The 13,931-nt window shown below is 37.0% G+C and overlaps 1 protein-coding gene across 1 annotated transcript in view; it reads right to left on the reverse strand.

The window, feature by feature from the left end:
• MIPEP (mitochondrial intermediate peptidase) overlaps positions 1-13,931 on the reverse strand; it is a gene marked incomplete at its 3' end in the record, with an annotated part of 43,309 nt that overhangs the window by 9,416 nt on the left and 19,962 nt on the right. Inside the window, exons 10-13 of the mRNA XM_010016836.1 lie at positions 7,907-8,060; positions 6,866-6,943; positions 5,657-5,861; positions 2,447-2,556 (exon numbers count right to left, since the gene is read on the reverse strand). Of these exons, the coding sequence (XP_010015138.1) occupies positions 2,447-2,556; positions 5,657-5,861; positions 6,866-6,943; positions 7,907-8,060 (547 nt within the window). The remainder of the gene's footprint in view (positions 1-2,446; positions 2,557-5,656; positions 5,862-6,865; positions 6,944-7,906; positions 8,061-13,931) is intronic.

Genomic DNA, 13,931 nt, shown 5'->3' on the forward strand with positions numbered 1-13,931 from the left:
CCATAACCATAAGCGCTGATCCTAAGTGAGGATCATGAGGGCCCTTCTATAATTGGCTTTTACGGCAAGAGCAATCATAAACTGAGACTATGATATCAAGTTTTTCTGATGTAATTACGTAAGTGTTAAAAATGACACCATCTAAAATTTACATGCAAAAACTATAGCATAGGTGCAGCAATACTGAAAGGAGGATGCTGCTTCAAATTATCTGCTCTGCCTCCTCAAAAGGCTAGGTAAGTAAAAAACTCTCCTTCTGTCAACATCCAGCAGAGCTATGATTGTGTAGTTGTTGCAGGAAAGATCCTTCTCACACAGAAGAGCTCAGTCTTTACTCATAAGAAGAAACTTTATGGAAGTTCTCATATAGAAAAATATTTGGATGGAATGGTTTTACAAATTTCACATTTTAACTGTTTCACCCATCTTCCTTACTTGCCCTTGAAAAAAGAGTAAAGTGGACACAATTTTCTTTCAAATAATTAAAAAAAATAGAGAAGAATATGCTGATTTAAATTTCTATTTGCACACCAGGGAAAAAGCACAGAAAAGCTAAGCCCCAAAATTATTTTTATGAAGTTTTAAATGTAAGAAACTGGAGATTTTCTATTCAAAGTACTTTGTAACATATCACAACAGATAAAAGTAATTGCTCTAACAATCACTAAATTTCAAGAACAAAAAAGATTACTTCAATCTATTTGTATTCAAATGACAGACACAGAAATCTGATATTAGATACTTATAACTACCTTAGACAAATCAATATAAGCAAAAGCAGATTTATACATGTTGAATAATGGCTTAGAAATACATTCTAAATTTTTTGAAAAGCAATTAGAAGTAAGCTCTTTGAAGCCCTCAAAAGCCACATGGTCATTTCAGGCTCCTTTTGTCATCTTCCATTTAAATCCATTCTTCAAGAACCCTTCAAGACTGAATTTCTACATTAAATCTATCTCAATTACTCTCTGAAAGGGCAAAATTTCACCACCAATAAACAGAAGAAGTTTATGGAAATGCCAAATGGGACACAGAGCCTGGTTCTTAGCTTTTGCAACTAAACATGGTTAAGTCATTTTGAAAATACAGCGCCATAAATACGTTCCACAAATCTCTTTCAGATGTTTTAGTCAAACTCATTCTCTGAACTCCTGGGCAACCAGATTAACTCCACAATGTTTAAACACTACATGAACTTTACAGAGAACATTAGAAAGCAGTATTTCAGTATGTGGGCTCAAACATATAAATGAGGAACACTCCTAAACCCTGTACTTTTAACTCACAGGTTTCGAGAAGACTTTCTGAGTGCAGCCAATTCTGCAGAAATTACTGTCACGTGAAGAAACAAAGAACAAACCAACAAAAAAAAAAAAAAACCAACAGAGCTGAGTTACAGAGCAAATTTCTCAGACAACATTTATTAAAATAGATATTAAGTGAGGTATTTTTTTAAGTGTTCAATGGAAGTAAACGTAAGTCCACTTCCATAATACCAAAATATACTGAGTGTTGGATAAAAAGCTCCAATGTAGTGTAACACTTCAAAACTTAAAAGGCTTTCTTGATTTTGCATTGATGGGTAGTCTACTCTTCAGCCATCACATTTAAGTACACTGAAACCTGCTTCAGTGAAAAGCACTATAAAAAAATCTTTGGTTATTGTTTACTGGTTTGTACTTTTTAAATGGCTGTACAAATATGAATCATGTATTGCTGCCATTGTGGCCATGTGCCAAGCGACCACTGGAAGTCACCTTGTTCCAAAGAGCACTGTTTTCTAAATTTCCCACAGAAAGCAGATCCTTGCAATAGAATGGCATAGAATAGCTTTCTGTAAAAAAGAGATCAGTTTTAATGCAGAGATTAATGACTGCCAGAATATAATCTTCATCTCATCCTAAATAAAACAGTACACTTTACATCAGAAACTACTTCAACCTACTCTACACTGTGTTAAAAATTGGAGGTATTAAACACTGCAGAGGATTTCAATTTATTTCCATGATTTCATACCCAAGCTTTATTTAAAGACAGACTTTATGCAGTTCAATGATGAATCACTATTTTTGTCAAAACTTACCTGTAATTAAATTAAAACATTCTACATAACGATTCACAGAGAAGTTGTTCACCTGCTACACTGTTTGTGTAGTATAGAAACTACACAACCTTTGTAGGAAAAAAGGTTAAAAGTTTTAAATATGTAATTGGAACCTTGGATATAAGGATCTTCTATTCTTTTACAGACTAGGTTTATCTCTTCTGCAGTAAGAATAAAAACATTTTTTTCTGAATAATTAAAGTTACAGTATTAAAATAATTTCTATTCATTGTTTATTTCTACCTTAAACATTATGAACAAATAACACATGAAAATGTGATTATTTTCCTGAATAAATTTATTCCCATTTTCAGTATTTTACATATTAATTTTCCTTACCTGTCCCGTTTTATAATGCCTTGCAAATTGGTTAACCACGCGATAGTCATTTGCAAAATACTCCATTAAAATTGAGGGAACTTCAGCAAAATCAGTAGCACATCTGGTTCCTAGAGGTAGATTAATTGTACACCTTAGCATTTGCTATTTTCATTAACACAAATAGTTAACACTTTCTGAAAGTTTTTGCAACTTTCAGTTTGGACTTTTGGTGAACTTTAATGTTCTTTCATTTATTAAGTCAATATTTCATTTCCATAGCATTATTGTACATATTGCCAGAAAAGCTTCATTATAATCCTACACATTTTACTATAAATCACAAAGTAAAACAAAATATTTGAACAGCTGGGTGAGGCACCTTATAAAGCTCTGGATCACACCCTTTTTAAACTAAACCAGACTGCAGCCAAACTGGCCCTACATGAAATGCCAAATATGTTTAAGTGTCCTAAACTTAAATCAAAATACAGTGTAAATAAAACTCTGCCTTAATCCCATTCACAGTTACAATTTTTAGCTTCCATCTGTTTGCTGAGCTTACTTATGCTTTATATTAATCTCATTTTATAATACCAAGTCATTCATCCAAGGAACACTCTTGCAGATTGAAGACATGATCAAAGTGCAATAAGGTAGTATCTTAGCAGTTAGCAGTTTCGAAAAGCACTTTCCCAAAATCCCTGGAAGTTATTAAGAAGTATAGCACATCACCAAATCAAAGCTGCATTTCCAACTTTTATATAGAAGTTAGGGATGTATAAAGTCCTTGCTTTAATAACAGACCCACTGTCCATGGATCAGCTCTGTCCCTGTCTGCTAGAGAGAATGTCAACATCCAAAACTAGTCTTAAATGTAAGTACATTTTTTTGCTTCTATTGTCCTTTCTTGAAGACTATTTTTTTCCAATCCCTCCCTTGGGCTTTACAAATCTTTCTCTAATTTCTAATCTGAACTCATAATCTGTTTATACTGTTTTCAGACCAATACTGTTCTTTAGTATAAATAGCATTTCCCACAGTTTTGTACCTCCTGCTCTTTGAAAATAATTTTTTTAAAGCTTAAGACAAATCCATGCAGAACTACACAGATGTTCCCCCAGCCATTTATGCTTTCTCAGTGCTCCTTAATAAAGTGACAGAATTTTTTAATAACCATTAAAGAGACTCCAGAAAAATTACACTGTCTGAAAGTCAGAAAGGTAAAAGTTTAGACTGTTATGTGGGATAAGTTAGTCCTCCTGAAAAGTAGAAATAGGTATTCTCTTCTACATGATGAACTAAAACAGAACACAAGCTAGGTTTTAAAAATCTTATACACACACATATGCATTAAGATTAACTTAAAAAGCAGCACATCTTAAGTAAAGAATGTACAGTATTATCCAAGTTTTGGCCCCATTAGCAGCAGAATGGGTACTTGAATATTTGGGAATGTTAATCAGAGACGGGAGGCAGGGGAGAGTAGAAAAGACTTGAAATACTCAGTGTACCTCAACTAGAATATCAAATTTTTTGTCCTTATGAGAGCAGATGGCCCCTAACAGACATTCCTGGGACAAGCCATTTGATTGTCACACATTCCAAACCCTGGGAAAAAAATTAAAAAAAGGGCGTCTCTGCAGAAACAATCCGACTGATCTCCAATGCTGCTTTTGCAATGTTAGACCTGGAGCGAAATCCCCTGGGACTCAGGACTGCCTGGAGCTAAGGCAACAACTGAAACCATACCCAGGGGCTCATGGGAAGTCTGAGCCTCAAAATTAGCCATTTCCTGCCCCTTCAAGACTTTGACATGCAGATGTAGAAGATTCACCCCAAGAGAGGAACTCTACCAAACATGTAAGTATGCATGGAGGTCAAGGCCCTAAGAGTGGAAGGGGTGGAGGAGAGCACTTGGCCATCTCATGGAATATACAGAACTTAGACTGAAAAAGCATATACAATGTTAATTTGTTTTTAAAACGTCCAGTAGTGACACACTTAAAACCAGCTCAGTCTATTTTAAGTGGAAGGCTAAGAACGAATATTTTGTCACTAGGTGAGAAGTATCTGTTAATAACACATAACTCTACCATGATTCCCCTTTCTATCAATAGCATAATACAAAAATGGTAAAAGATTAAAAGAAAAAAAATCCTTCAGAAAAAGAAGCTACAATTTCATCTACTTGGTTGTGTGATTTTTTAAATAAGTAAATGTCTACTCCAAATGGGATTTGTGGATGTGTGGATGGCCCCTCCCTGGAAGTGTTCAAATCCAGGCTGGATGAGGCTTTGAGAAACCTGGTCTAGTGGGAGATGTACCTGCCCATGGTAGTGGGGTTGAAATGGAATGATCTTTAAGGTCCCTTCTAACCCAAAGCAGTCTATGATTCTGTGATTCCCAGCACACTGTTATAGATGATGATATAGCAATCCATCTGCGGGTAAGAAAAGTAGCATGCCAAGCAGCTTTAGCCAGAACACATCTTTGACCCATTTGCCTCAGCAACATGCAAGCTCCCACTCACTGCCACTGCTTGAGAAAAGGGACTAAATGAAAAAAGACAATATTCCTTTTCTGTGCATCCGCTAAGCTGTGATGGCAGATTCATTCCTGTTCTTTTACATATGATAAAAAATCCTCCAGCTAATCATGCTTGCAAATACAAAACGTTTTTATCAACTTTGCTTTAATCAGAATCAGCTAGAAAAGGCCTCGCTTTACAGATTTTCCATATTGTCCGTGTATGCTCTTTGCAAGAAATAATTTGCTAATTTTCTTAATTTGATTTCCTAAATCATTTCCAACCCATGATTCATTGTGCTTTTACATTAGGTAAAAGTTTAGCTGAATTTATTTTAAATCCTCCATTATTATAACTCCACATAAGGCAAGCCTGCAAGAGTGGATACCACCACTAGAACAAAGATCAGCAGTACAGAAAGAAGAGATACAAATGTCTCATTTGTATTAGGAGATGAAGAATATTCAACTGTTACCTACTTGGGATTTAGATAAAATCATCAAAGATTCAGAAGTATCAACATGACTCAATCATTTCTGTTTCATCATCTTTTTCTCTTGTTTTGTCTGGGCTTCCCTACTCCCATCTCTCCCCCCCACACCCCCTTTTTATTATTTTTTTTTTAATCTACTCCCTTTTTCTAGAAATTAAATATTTAACTAAAACAAAACAAAAAAAAAAATCACTATTCTAACTCTTACCAGTAACATGTTGGTACCGAGTTCTTCCCAGCATAGAATGCATAGCATGTCCCATCTCATGGAAGAGATTCTCCATCATGCCAGGACTTAGCAACGTTGGTGCACCCCTTGCTGAATGGGGCAGGCTAAGCATAAGAACAACTACAGGCAACTGGTATTCTCCATTTTCCTTTAACCTGCCTCCACGGACTGTAAAGTGACAATCCTTTTCAAGATGAAAGCAAACACACAGGCAGCCAACGTCATCACATCAATGATATTAAAGCAGTAATTAAATTATTCAATTAAACCTAAACACGTTCAGTTACACAGTAAAATTCAATGATCGTTAACAGTGTTGTTCGATAGCAGCATGCTGTTTCTCCATCTTTATTACGTGCTTCATATTCATTCAAAAACTACCTTATTCCATAACGAAAAGACCTTGTGTTGCTTTTAGAAAATAAAATTTAACTGTTGTTGTTGTTTATAATTATCAAAACCTCTCACTTTTTTCTACAAAATATGACTAGCTCAAAGAAATTTATGATGTTTCAGATCCATAATTTTTAGATTTTTCTCTCCTAATTTTTCAGCATTAACTTCTTTACAGAATACATTGCACACCACTCCTAGTATGTTGTGAAATATTAGTAAAACAGAGTAATATATTAAACTAATGAAGATTTAAGGTTTGTCCACTTATCACCTCAATACACATGGTAATTTGCACACACGGAGTGAAATGTCTGTTATACCGCATCATATAGTTAATATACTGGCACTAGACAGCACAAGCAAGTAAGCCACAAGAGTTGGAACCATCCACGGTTTTGTAACAAATTTTGAATAAAAATGAGTTGACATTATGAGCTTTCACCTTTAGAGAATATTAAAATTTCAGGTTGTTTTTACTTGTAAACAGTAGGCCAGAAAATACATGTTTAGAATCTACAATTTCCCTAAACAGATTTCTGACATTTCATAGTGCCTCCATTCTGTAGAACAAAGACTGAGTTCAGTCTATCAGGCGAAGTGTTTTTTTAAAATGGAAGGTTACTTGCAGAAAAATTTTACCTAAAACCACATTTGAAGTTACAGACTTTCCTTGTTTAAATTTGATTTATTCTAAATCAAAGTAACTTTTACTAAACTTACATTACAAATGGCTCTAACACTAGAGTCATTACTCAGATAACATCCCCTCTGGACTCAGATCATAAATGTTACCTGGTGTGGTTTATCAGGTCGCTGAAAGAAGTCACAATAGATGTATCCTAGCAAACCTTCAGTTTCATGAACAACAGCCTGAAGAAATAAAGCATCATTTCCACAGTGAACACACTGATATGATGTGTAAATTGAAAACATAGTATTCTAATCTAAAGATATATAATGAATAAATGACAAATAAAACTGAGAATAATTAATGTGAAATCTGTTGGTAATTACAGTTGGGAAACAAAAATACATATACAAGATTCACAACTTGTCCCTCAAATTACAGTCATTTCTGCATTTCACTCAGAACTAATTAGTCACAGATTAGGCTTAAAAGTAACACTGTCTGTAGCCCCTAAATGACTTCATAGAAGTTAACATCATCAGAAGCTGATTTACCACGGAAATGAAAATAGAGTGAGTAAGGACTAATTATAAATTGACCCACAGGATATAAAGAAGAGCAGCTCTTGCTGGAGGTGGAAGAGCACTGAAGAAGATCTGCAAACAAATACATGGAAGGAAGACAACAGAAGAACCTGGGAACATGATGAGTAAATTATTGCTCAAGTTTTCACTTCTACCCTCTCTTAAAAAGAGGCCAAAAAAATAAAAGACGTAAAAACAGTTCTCAAAGTACAAATGACATACAGAACAAAAAATAAGGCAGGTACATGACTGCTAGAATAGGTACCTACAGCATACTGGTTGTCTACCGTCATCTACAAATTAGAACTAAAAAAAACCTAGCAGAGTTGATTCAGGACAGCTTGAAAAGTAAAACAATCATCTCCAAACAGTTCTGATGAAGTAACCCGTCACACAGACACATATTATAAAAGCCATGAAATAGCAAGCATACAAAAGGCACTTGAGAGAGACTATAAAGCCCTTGAAGTCTAACTTCAACTGAAATTAGATAACTAGTCTGTGCTTTTGATAGGAACCCAAGTAACTTAAAACCAAAATCTGATTCAAAGCTTAGAGGAACACACCATCTTGTCCAAACCTCCCTTTGTTGGTTCAGATGCTGGGAACAAGAATACTTACCAACTTTCGAACATCTTCAGACCAAACCTCTCCTCTCTGTGTCTGTTCAGCGTAAAGGGAGATTCCTAGGAGCTGACTGAACAAAGAGTTCAAACCTTCCATGCATGCCCCAAGTGAGAAAAATGGACAGTACAAGCCAGGATCAATGTTGTACCTAAGGAAATAAAAGAATCCCAAATCTGTCAGTCAGTTGAGCTACATAAACTAAAGTCTTCACCTCCAAGTTACGGGATGTGACAAAATACACCACATAAGCCTTAAGACCCTTATTGAGCATGTTTGGCTTTATTTTTCAAATCTTGAAACTAAGTCACAGACTAGTTATGGCAGAAGGCCTCACAGTAACTCAATTTTTCTTATATTCAAATTTGGATACCAAATTCAGCAGACATTGACTATGATTTTCAGAGATGTAGTGAACATGTGGCTCAAACAGAACATGGCAACACCATGGGTGGTCAGGCTGTGGCTTTTGATCCACAAGAAGCCATTCCCATGCCAAGGCTGTGCCGCATGACTAATCAGAAAATGGAGCTGCCTTTGGCTGTGGTGTAAGCCAAATCCTCAGCTTGGCAGGAAACCACCCAGTAATCACTGCTGACGCTGCAGTCTTGTCTGTCACTGGAGCAACAGAAACACCAAGGAGACACAATCACATCCCACACGTGAATCACACCTCAAGCTCTGGGGGCTCTCTGAAACATGTAGAAAGTACTTTAGAGGTTTGAGCCATGTGAAGATTTTAGTATGTGACATGGATTTCAAAACATGATTTCCTGAGCCTGACATCAAACAACTAAGTATGTTCAAGACACTGCAGCACAGAAGACATACATGGCAAGGAAGACACCATGCATCTTCATGCACACACATAAACTGAGAATGAACAAAAAGCAATTATAAAAGTGATGTATGCAGCCTATACTTGGGCTCAAACTTCCTGAGACTCCAACCCTAAAAAGGGCATCAAGCAAACTTACATCTTCAACAAGCTTCTCAGGGCCACACAACTCCTTGGAGCCAACAGCAAAATCAGAACTGGAATCTGCTTGTAGTTGTGCACGCACCCCAATTGGCAAAAATCATCTTGCTCCCCCATTCACATACAAAGTCCAAGTGTTAAGTTCTCTATCCTGTTTTCTGGGGTCTCAGAGTAAAGACTGTTCAACTCTAAAGAATCACAATCCCTCCCTTCTATCTTCTTTCATGCTCTTGTGCTTTTACTTCTTTATGAAACAGCAGCTAGTCACTGAAATTTAAACACTCATCAGGTAGACTACATTAGCCAAACACCAAAGATGTGAACTATGCTACTTTAAAGCCTGTGACCAAAAGGCTCAGTGAGAGACCCTCTGTGAAAGAGCAAGCTAGTCCCTATCCACTTACCTACCCTTCCTTCCCACTCCCATGCACAGAAGACCTAAAAACAAAGTCCTCTGGTTATACTGCATTTGCCAATATGCTGCTTACAACTGCAGCTACAATTCACTATCCAGCTCCACTGCATTGCAATGCACAGCAGGGTGGCATTATTTGTTGAGTATGTCACTGTATTTTGTTCTATTTTTCTAGTATATTTTATATCACATATTCTAGCAACTTTTCGCAACTGCCATAGCAACATCTGTAAAAAATACAGGTATGCTAAGTTACAGGATGCTTATTTTCACACTACAAATGCAAGAAGCTAAAGACAATGTATTCCATTTTTAATTCTACTAGAACACAACAATAAAGCAGATATTGCCTCTACCATACTGATATTGCCTCTACCATACTGACACAACTTCTTCAAGATGCAACTTCTTCAAGATGTGTAGCAGCACTTAAATTCACTGCATGCTGCAATACACAACATTTTCCTTCTCACTCAAAAAGTCTTCACACCAGAACAAAAATAGGCATGATAAGCCACTTTAGATCAAGTTAGATAAAAAGACCAGGGGCAAGAGAAGAGATGGAAGGAAGAAGAAGGAAGAGTTAGTTTCCACATAATAAGTCACGGAAATTTGGAGTATGCTAGACACTGCTTTACACGTGGAACCCCGTCAGAAGTACAGAATTACAGCGTACGTGTTGAATATCCTGAGATTTTTTAAGTGAGTACTCCCAGGAACTGCAACTCCTTCAAGAGTGGCACTTTGTGAAAAGCTGCAGTAGGTAAATTTTAGATGTCTCCAGACTTTTCTTGTACCTACCTATGATCACCTTCTGCTGGAATTGTTACCATGAAAACTTAAACTCACCACTAAGTGCTTCAGTCTCGATTCTGTTCTGAAGCTTTCCCTGTATGCAGAATACAAGACCCTCTATGCAGAATACAATGATCCTTTTATTAAAAGGAAAAATAACACCTTTTAGTCACTGCAACCTCTGTAAGAGTTTAGGACTGTTTTTTGACACATCACTTCAAAATTTTATGCCATCATCCTACATACTACTATAAATACTAAGCTGAGTTTCCCATTTCCAATTCAAACAATTGCTTCTTTAACTAAAGACTGACTGTAAATGTTCACTATATAAGTACTGTCTCAATAGAAATTTAATACAATGTGAAGCACATTACATTATACCCTCCAAGCTGGGAAACACGATTATCCTTATTTTTAAAATTACAACATTTATTTCAAAACAAATTAAAGATTAAATAGTAGGTAATGATGCTCTTTTGTATAGCTAAAAAAATTACATGGAAAAAAAGACAAAGTTACACATCACTTTTCATCTTAATTGAGCCTTGAGTTGAGTAGTAACCCAGAGCTAGATCTCCTTAAGCCATTTCGGATAAGCAGCATTTATTAGTTCTGTCTCTGGCCCAATCCTGCTTGTCTCACACTGGTTTCTGCAGAGCCACCCAAATTTACCATACCTTGGTATGGTTTGTTAATCCAGGTGCAGCATGAAGCGCACCTGTAACAGTATCTCAGAACCAGTGGAGTAAAACAGACATGCTCAAGTTTCATATGGGAGTTGCATGAGGGCTCTTTGCAGGGTTTTTTGCAGAGCTCATTTCAAGCAGCCCTGCCAATGCTATGCTGACCATGTGCAGAGCTCATCTAGTACCTTCACATCTTCCTCCCCCCTGAGCACCCAGATCTAGGTGGCCGTGCTTGAGCAGGGGGCTTGGATTTAGATGATCTGAAGAGGTCCTTCCAGCCTCGATTATCCTGTGATCTGTGAAGATGCCATACAGAGCCATGGACTAAGACCACACAGCTATAGCATGAGACAGATTCCAGTTTTATCAGAGGAGGACAACATTTCACGTTAAATGCAAAAGATTACCACACTCAGTTGAAATACTGGATTAACATGTTTGCTCGGGGGTGGAAGGGAAAAACTCTGAAACTACGTTATGATTCATTTCCTTTCTGTCAAAAACACATACATACAAGCAAGAGAAAGTGCTGATATTTCTTCATGGATAGAAGAGCTGACATAAATACATTACAGAGAGAAGGTAAGTGCCTATTTCTTCCTCGTTTTCAGCACTCCATGAACATGTGCATTGTCTCCATGAACCGACCCCATGATGAAGAGGATGAGGACAAGGATTTCTGAAAGGTATTTTGTAATACACTGTCCAAAGTGGGGGTTGGGGGTGGAAATCAGTCTGTAATAGTTTTGTCTCTTGGAAAAACATGATACTTACCCACCCACACATGAAAATAGCAGTAACAGACCATACTGGCTTCAGGCAGACTCCCCAGGGGAACTAGTCCCCCAGCCTGGCTGAAGATGTCACAATCTTGACATTGTGAGTACAGTGAGGTTCTGATTAAACAACCATTTTAATAACTACACAAAGTTAATGTCAGTCATTTCTGGCAGAACACTGTCAGGATCAAGCCTCTCCCACATTTAATGAACAATGTGTGTTAATACTCCTCTTGCCAGCAGAAAAATAACAAAAAAAGTTTTGAAACAAATTTTTTTTATACAGAACACACACACACACACAAAAGTTTCTATTTCTGATCACTGATTTCTCTATTTTTGCCTTGCCTACCACACCAGGGTACAAAGATTGAAGATGAAGATAATGAAAAATCCTTAAACAGCCCTAGTGTCTTGTGACACAAGACTGATACTTACATTACTTTTTGACTATCCTGACAGCAGTCAGTGGTGATTATTATACCTTATATGGCATCCAGCTTGTTTGTTTGTTTGCTAGCCACTGCAATATCATATAAGTTATGGAGAAAGGGGTTAAAATACCATAATATAAGGCAGTTTTCAAAATCAGATTATGCTAACCAAAAATACACTTCAAAATGAGTACTGCATACAAAAAAAAACCCTACTGCTCCAGGAAGTGGAGAGTACATCTTCAAAAATCTTTCTCTAATACCAGTCTATACCCACTAAGCAGTAATCATTCCAGGCACGAAACCACAGATTTAATTCACAAGTTTTGGATTTTGTCCTACCTCATACATGGGCTCTCTTTTCACAAATCAAGACCAACGATCACTGAAGAAAGCCTAACCCGATAACTGCACTGATTCCAGGAAAACTTTCTCTTTGGGCTTATTTAGGAATAGAAATTAGCAAAAACCTCAGCTATCTGGAGTTGATGTCCTCTAACCAAAAACTCAGCTCCTGAAAATTAATAGATGATCTTGCCTTTCGGTGGCAAAAGCAAGCATTTACAACTCACCCTTTTCTGCACCCCCACCTTCAAAAATTAATGCTACTCACTGCAGAATGAAAGATGTAACACTAGAGAAGATTAGAGGACAATGGGGGAAAAGGGAAGAAACTAATTTAAAAGACTTGAATCTTCCCCACCCCCCAAAAAAAAAAAAAACAAAAAACCAAACCCCAAACAAAAAACAAACCAAACAAAACCACAACCAAAAACCAATACTCAACGAGCAGAACAGGAAATCCTACAATCTCTACTAGATCTGTAAAACTGAAGTCTGGCTGGAGGGCGTGGGTGGAAAGTATTTGGGAGAGTCTACAGACAAACTACATGCTCCCTTATTGAAGATTCTTGATTCCAGGCACTCAAACGGTAGCAGCTATTAGCAACTTCATTGTTTCCAGATGGCAGGGAAAAAAGCATGTGTTTGCTGGCAAATGATTACCCAAACTCAGTTATTCACAGCTTCATCACCTTAGTGAAACTGCAAGAACACATTTTCCAGGCACGGTATTTCAGTGTGCAAATTCATGCTAATCTAAACCACCATGGCACAACTTCTTGGCAGCAATGGGGACTGCAATTGTGACAGCAAGCCAAACTTCTCTTCCCCCAGCCCTTTGAATGAAATTTCTAATGCTGTTCAAGGGTCCCTGGTTGTATCTTCAAAACATTCTTTCACCTGGGCCAGATTATCTAAAAGACCACATAAAACTCCAAGATGAAGACATCTATCAATACACTCCTTTAGCACGTCAAGCTGCCCTGTAATAAAGACAGAGCGTGCCTGTGTAGGATGCAGAGCCAGCCTTTTTGAGGGCTGATCCAAGACTCTAAAATTAATTCCTCCTGAAGCTAAAGGGAAAACTCAAAGTTCACCATCTTCTATCCAGGTGTATGGTGTTTCTTTGATCATTTTTTTTCCAAATGTGAAACCAAGTGTATTTGAAAATGCACAGAAAAGCCTCCCAACAAAACCCTACCGAAACAAGGCATTCCACTGCATATTACCTCACTATCGATAGAATGAAAGGCAAAAACTTAATGAAATAACAGATAGTGATTGATTCTATAAAAAAAAGGAGCAGTTTTCAAAGTACTACAGTTTAGCCTGCCCCTGAACTGGTCAGAGCAAGGCAATCTTCATAATCTGCATGTTCACAGCTGTTGATGACTCTACTGTGCACGTAATTATTTTTATTATAGTATATGTTAAAAGTAGCAGCCATTCTAAGGCTCACTTCATGCATGATTTGCAAGCTGTTACCAACTCTTGGCTTGGATAGTTCTCTAGCTTTGTTCCTTCTATTTAAAACAAATAGTAAAATTTTCAAATAAAACTGCAAGAAGCAGCTGTTTTAGTATGAGCAC

Source organism: Nestor notabilis, unplaced genomic scaffold (genome assembly GCF_000696875.1).
Source record: "Nestor notabilis isolate BGI_N333 unplaced genomic scaffold, ASM69687v1 scaffold23350, whole genome shotgun sequence".
NCBI classification, from domain to species: Eukaryota; Metazoa; Chordata; class Aves; order Psittaciformes; family Psittacidae; genus Nestor; species Nestor notabilis.